The sequence below is a fragment of the Phyllobates terribilis genome, unplaced genomic scaffold (genome assembly GCF_046119375.1).
Source record: "Phyllobates terribilis strain yellow unplaced genomic scaffold, ASM4611937v1 Scaffold_1__5_contigs__length_1240528914, whole genome shotgun sequence".
Lineage (NCBI taxonomy): Eukaryota > Metazoa > Chordata > Amphibia > Anura > Dendrobatidae > Phyllobates > Phyllobates terribilis.
Genome location: NW_027362761.1, coordinates 30,851,551 through 30,858,510, shown reverse-complemented (window position 1 = coordinate 30,858,510; position 6,960 = coordinate 30,851,551). Strand labels below are relative to the sequence as shown.

Genomic DNA, 6,960 nt, shown 5'->3' with positions numbered 1-6,960 from the left:
ACTCGGCTAACCCCCAGGCGATTCCGGAGCGTGGTCCTGAGCTCCCTTCTGACTCTCTCTCTCTCTGGCCGTTCCCACCAGGGATCCACCTGTGTCCGGCTCCCTCGGGTCTCTTGTTGGTTGAACCTTCCCTGGCTTCCCTGACCCTATGCTCGGTGTGCCATTCTGGTGGATTTGGTGAGGGTCGTGGCAGATCCTGCCCACGACCTCCGGTTCCTGGCTAAGGTTTGTTTTGGCCTCTGCCAGCTTGGGATCCGGTACCCTTGTCCGCCAACCCTTCACCCTTTTGTCTTTATTCTGGGGTCTTGGGGTTCCCTTCTTGTCTTTCTCTCTGGGTCCTTCTTTTCTCCTCTCTCCCTCTGCAGGCTTGGCTCTGGAGCTGGGCCCAGCCGGAGCCACAGCTCCCTGTCAGCCCTCCTGGCTGAACTCCTCTGCTCTGCTCCTCAGGCTAAAAAGACCCTGTCCTAAGATGGTGCCCACCATATATACTCCCTCTATGTGTGAGCCCAGGTGACTAGCACCCAATGAGCTCCTAGCTTTACCCAGACTACTCCCCCTATCTGCCCCTACACTACTGGGATGTTCCACCCCCCTCCCACTCCAGCCAGGGACAGACGCTGTCGTACCTGCACATATACTGGTGGGAGTACCGTAGTTCTGTCCCCCGGAAATGGGATGTATGTAGTGCATGCAGCCTACTGAGCTCAGTCCCACACTCCATCCTTACCCGGGAGTGGAATACCACACCTCTGGAGTGAGGTGCAATACCCCTGTAGCAGCCGAATCCTCAGGGTGCTACATGTATATATGTCGGCTGCTGCTGACATAATATCAGTGTAAGGGTATGTGCACACGATGCAGAAATGAAGCAGAAAATTTCTGCATCATTTCTGCATCTCCCTGGCAGAAAAAACGCATGCAGATTGTGCATGCGTTTTTCCTGCAGAATACATGCGGATCCACATGCAGATTCACATGCGTTTCCGCATGCAGATTGACAAGCACTTTCCAGGCGATTTTAGCATCACCTGGAAAGTGCTTGACAACTAGGTCACACTATATAAATCCATGCAAACTGCATGGATTTATATAGTGTGCCCCGAGAGAGTGTATATACTTACCTCCGATGGCCCGCGCTGTCCTGCTTTACAAAGTTCCCGGCTGCCGGCAACTTTGAATTGAAAGACCTGCCGACGTCAGCGTCACGTGACCCGTCACATGACTCTGACGTCAGCGCAGGTCCTACAACTCACTGCAAGTGCCGGGAACCAAGCGGGAGCGCTGTGCGGGCCGACAGAAGGTAAGAATACATTTATTTTTTATTTTATTCTTTTTTTACAGCTTTTTTAATGGTACCTGGGTGTGGATGAGACTCTCCTCTCCTCCACACCCGGGTACCATCCGCATATTAGAACGCGCCAATAGCGCAAGTACAGATGCAGTCTTGTGGAATTGGCGCGTTCTAATGCAAGTCAATGGCGGCGAAATCGCCGCGTTTCCGCAAAATTAATTGACATGCTGCGGATTTTTACTGCGGAAAAATCCGCATCATGGGCACAGCACATGCGGATTTCCATTGGGTAACATTGCTGCCCTTCTACCATGCGTTTTTCATGCGTTTCCGCGGCGTTTACGCAACTGCAAAAACGCCGCGGAAACGCATGAAATACGCATCGTGTGAACTCAGCCTAAGGCTGTGTGCCCACGTAGGGTTTTTCAAGCGTTTTTGATGCGGAATTTCCGCAGCGGAAACGCTTGTAAAACGCTTGGTAACCCGCACCCCATGGTCCCCAAGGGGATTCCGCAACTTCTATGCACATGCTGCGGATTTTTCCGCAGCGTTTATGCCGCGTTCAAAAATCCGCAGCATGTCATTTAATTTTGCGTTTCCGCAAGCAGAATTGCCTTAGTCCAATGCATAAAAAACGCAAGGCAATTCCGCATGTGGAAAACGCGTGATAAACGCGCGAAAAATGCGCGATAAACGCGTGCGGAATTCCGCATGCGTTTTTCCGGGAGAGGACTTGCATTTATGCAGCAGAAATTTTCTGCTTCATAAATGCAACGTGGGCACATAGCCTTACACTATCACTGCTGTCACTGACTCCTGTACCTTATACATTATGCCAGCAATTTCAGCACTTACTTCAGGACCTTAATGATGTCACCGATCATGTGTGCTGTAAGCAGCCAACCAGAATCCATGTAAGCGTTCATGTGGGAGGAGCCCGGTCACAGCCACGGCCAATCATTGCACAGTACATGCTCCCTGCTCTCCTGTCTCCTCGGCTCCTCCCAGTCCCCAGTCATGCCTGAATAAACTCGCAGCCAGGGAAAAAAAAAATTGGCTGAGCTCCCAGTGGTGAGCCGGCCCCCATCATTCACACACAGGAGCCGGCTCTTCGTCTCGGATCGTTCAGTAACGAACGACACATCACTAGGAGGTAACCGGGAGCAGGGTGTGGCAGGACGGGGCTGACTCCGCCCGGGGGGACCCCGCAGCATGGGGACAGCCATTACAGTATCAGGCTTGGCGGAAGTTTTGCCTCTGTGAATGCAGTGTAGTTGCATGGAGGCTAGTGCGAGGCTGGCTGGTGATTCACAGAGTGCCAAGATGACGTGGGAGCCGCGAATGTGGGAAGTGCCGGCTTGTCCCCTGTAATCCTTCATGTGGCTGTGACCTGCAATAAATAAAAGGGTTTGGATGCCAGTCAGGGTGCTGCCTGTGTGCCCGCCCCCGTGTATGGGGAAACTAAGGGTGGCATCTCAGCTGGTGTGCCCATTGTGCATGGTGTGTGCCCGCCCCCGTGTATGGGGAAACTAAGGGTGGCATCTCAGCTGGTGTGCCCATTGTGCATGGTGTGTGCCCACCCCCGTGTATGATGAAACTAAGGGTGGCATCTCAGCTGGTGTGCCCATTGTGCATGGTGTGTGCCCGCCCCCGTGTATGAGGAAACTAAGGGTGGCATCTCAGCTGGTGTGCCCATTGTGCATGGTGTGTGCCCGCCCCCGTGTATGAGGAAACTAAGGGTGGCATCTCAGCTGGTGTGCCCATTGTGCATGGTGTGTGCCCGCCCCCGTGTATGAGGAAACTAAGGGTGGCATCTCAGCTGGTGTGCCCATTGTGCATGGTGTGTGCCCGCCCCCGTGTATGAGGAAACTAAGGGTGGCATCTCAGCTGGTGTGCCCATTGTGCATGGTGTGTGCCCGCCCCCGTGTATGAGGAAACTAAGGGTGGCATCTCAGCTGGTGTGCCCATTGTGCATGGTGTGTGCCCGCCCCCGTGTATGAGGAAACTAAGGGTGGCATCTCAGCTGGTGTGCCCATTGTACATGGTGTGTGCCCGCCCCCGTGTATGAGGAAACTAAGGGTGGCATCTCAGCTGGTGTGCCCATTGTGCATGGTGTGTGCCCGCCCCCGTGTATGAGGAAACTAAGGGTGGCATCTCAGCCGGTGTGCCCATTGTGCATGGTGTGTGCCCGCCCCCGTGTATGAGGAAACTAAGGGTGGCATCTCAGCCGGTGTGCCCATTGTACATGGTGTGTGCCCGCCCCCGTGTATGAGGAAACTAAGGGTGGCATCTCAGCCGGTGTGCCCATTGTGCATGGTGTGTGCCCGCCCCCGTGTATGAGGAAACTAAGGGTGGCATCTCAGCCGGTGTGCCCATTGTGCATGGTGTGTGCCCGCCCCCATGTATGATGAAACTAAGGGTGGCATCTCAGCCGGTGTGCCCATTGTTCATGGTGTGTGCCCGCCCCCGTGTATGAGGAAACTAAGGGTGGCATCTCAGCCGGTGTGCCCATTGTGTATGGTGTGTACCCGCCCCTGTGTATGAGGAAACTAAGGGTGGCATCTCAGCCGGTGTGCCCATTGTGTATGGTGTGTGCCCGCCCCCATGTATGATGAAACTAAGGGTGGCATCTCAGCTGGTGTGCCCATTGTTCATGGTGTGTGCCCGCCCCCGTGTATGAGGAAACTAAGGGTGGCATCTCAGCCGGTGTGCCCATTGTGTATGGTGTGTGCCCGCCCCTGTGTATGAGGAAACTAAGGGTGGCATCTCAGCCGGTGTGCCCATTGTGTATGGTGTGTGCCCGCCCCTGTGTATGAGGAAACTAAGGGTGGCATCTCAGCTGGTGTGCCCATTGTACATGGTGTGTGCCCGCCCCCGTGTATGAGGAAACTAAGGGTGGCATCTCAGCCGGTGCGCCCATTGTGCATGGTGTGTGCCCTCCCCCTTGTATGGGGAAACTAAGGGTGGCATCTCAGCTGGTGTGCCCATTGTGCATGGTGTGTCCCGCCACTCTGCCATAAAGGCCTGACTGGTGGAGGGCTGCAGTGATAGTTGACTTTGTGGAACTTTCTCCCATCTCCCTACTGCATCTCTGGAGCTCAGCCACAGTGATCTTGGGCTTCTTCTTTATGTCTCTTACTAAGGCTCTTCTCCCACAATTGCTCAGTTTGGCTGGACGGCCAGATCTAGGAAGACTTCTGGTGGTCCCAAGCTTCTTCCATTTAAGGATTATGGAGGGCACTGTGCTCATAGGAACCTTGAGTATTGCAGAAATTCTTTTGCAACCTTGGCCAGATCTGTGCCTTGCTACAATTCTGTCTCTGAGCTCCTTGGGCAATTCCTTTGAGCTCATGATTCTCACTTGGGCTGACATGCACTGTGAGCTGTGAGGTCTTATATAGACAGGTGTGTGCCTTTCCAAATCAAGTCCTATCAGTTTAATTAAACACAACTGGACTCCAATGAAGGAGTAGAACCATCTCAAGGAGGATCACAAGGAAATGGACAGCATGTGACTTAAATATGAGTGTCTGAGTAAAGGGTCTGAATACTTATGACCATGTGATATTTCAGTTTTTCTTTGTTAATAAATTTGCAAAAATTTCTACATTTGTTTTTTCTCAGTCACGATGGGGTGCAGAGTGTACATTAATGAGAAAAAAATGAACTTTGTAGAATTTACCAAATGGCTGCAATGAAACAAAGAGTGAAAAATTTAAAGGGGTCTGAATAATTTCCGTACCCACTGTATGTTGTGTGCCCACCCCTGTGTATGAGGAAACTAATGGTGGCATCTCAGCTGGTGTGCCCATTGTGCATGGTGTGTGCCGGCTTTTACTGCAGCTGCTAATAGTGTGGCCAGCTATGGGGGAATGACCACCATCAGGGGGGTAGCGATTGTTGGCAACTTTCTTATGGGAAGAGATGGTATGTTTGGAAAAATATGGCACATAACACAGCGCGCATTAATTTCCAAAGCATGTGCCCGGATGCATATTATTTGTGTGTGAGTATGTAAATCATATCTGGGTCCTATATATTCTTACAAACTCTTCTAGCATACTCTCATCTTGTGTCTCTCTGTTGTTAAGAGTGTGGAGAAATTGCCCTTAAAGGGTACCTATCATTTGAAACATTTTTTTTTAGAAGTTATAGTGGCAATGTTCTTTGGACCAGTAGAGCCCATACACAGCCCTATGTGCGCAACTCATGCAGGAACTAGACTATTCTGACTTGTGACCCTGACACCCACTGATCTGCAGCCGTTATGGCAAAAAAAAAAAGATCAAATGATACATGCTTTTTAAACCTTCACGACTCTGATGGGAGTATGATGGATGTGTGTTGTGGCCATAAGGGTACATGCAGTACTGCACATTTAAGCCAGTAACCTTTGTACTTACTCTATCCTTTAGTGGTCTCCTTGCAAAAAGCGTTAAGAATAGCTGAGATCCTGGCGCAAGAGGAGCAGGAACCATCGTGGGCCACTGGGGAAACAGAGGTAAGAGATGGGGCAATAGAAGTTAGTTTTATTATAGGGTATACATTTTACTGGACGTACTCGTTTTGTCTTTCAGGAAGCGGAGGCTGACTTTCATGACTTACTGGCATTTTACGGCTATGATGTATCAGATTGTCTATCAGACAGTGAAGTAGATAATACTCAGCCTGAAACTACGCAGACTATTGGTTTTCTACAACCGGTAAGATACTGTGGGCAGGAAAATATCCCATCGAATAATGTTCTTTATAATTATTAGAGATGATCGAATCTTTTGAAATTCAAATTCACTAGGTTCCTTGATTTATATATTTTTATATATATATATATATATATATATATATATATATATACAGTACAGACCAAAAGTTTGGACACGCCTTCTCATTTAAAGATTTTTCTGTATTTTCATGACTTTGAAAATTGTACATTCACACTGAAGGCATCAAAATATGAATTAACACGTGGAATTATATGCTTAACAAAAAAGTGTGAAACAACTGAAAATATGTCTTATATTCTAGGTTCTTCAAAGTAGCCATCTTTTGCTTTGATGACTGCTTTGCACACTCTTGGCATTCTCTTGATGAGCTTCAAGAGGTAGTCACCGGAAATGGTTTTCACTTCACAGGTGTGCCCTGTCAGGTTTAATAAGTGGGATTTCTTGCCTTATAAATGGGGTTGGGACCATCAGTTGTGTTGTGCAGAAGTCAGGTGGATACACAGCTGATAGTCCTACTGAATAGACTGTTAGCTGCTTTTTTTCTTGCCATAATACAAATTCTAAGTAAAGAAAAACGAGTGGCCATCATTACTTTAAGAATTGAAGGTCAGTCAGTCCGAAAAATTGGGCAAACTTTGAATGTGTCCCCAAGTGCAGTTGCAAAAACCATCAAGCGCTACAAAGAAACTGGCTCACATGAGGACCGCCCCAGGAAAGGAAGACCAAGAGTCACCTCTGCTTCTGAGGATAAGCTTATCCAAGTCACCAGCCTCAGAAATCGCAGGTTAACAGCAGCTCAGATTAGAGACCAGGTCAATGCCACACAGAGTTCTAGCAGCAGACACATCTCTTCAACAACTGTTAAGAGGAGACTTTGTGCAGCAGGCCCAGGGGGGGGGAGAGTCAGCCTGAGACTGCGCTCGTAACATCCCCCTGTCGCTGTTG

General features: G+C 49.7%; 1 protein-coding gene across 1 annotated transcript in view; it reads left to right on the top strand.

Moving 5' to 3' along the window:
• Positions 1-2,618: 2,618 nt before the first annotated feature.
• LOC141148949 (mesoderm induction early response protein 2-like) overlaps positions 2,619-6,960 on the top strand; it is a gene marked incomplete at its 5' end in the record, with an annotated part of 150,417 nt that continues 146,075 nt past the window's right edge. Inside the window, 3 exons of the mRNA XM_073638165.1 lie at positions 2,619-2,658; positions 5,707-5,792; positions 5,869-5,994. Of these exons, the coding sequence (XP_073494266.1) occupies positions 2,619-2,658; positions 5,707-5,792; positions 5,869-5,994 (252 nt within the window). The remainder of the gene's footprint in view (positions 2,659-5,706; positions 5,793-5,868; positions 5,995-6,960) is intronic.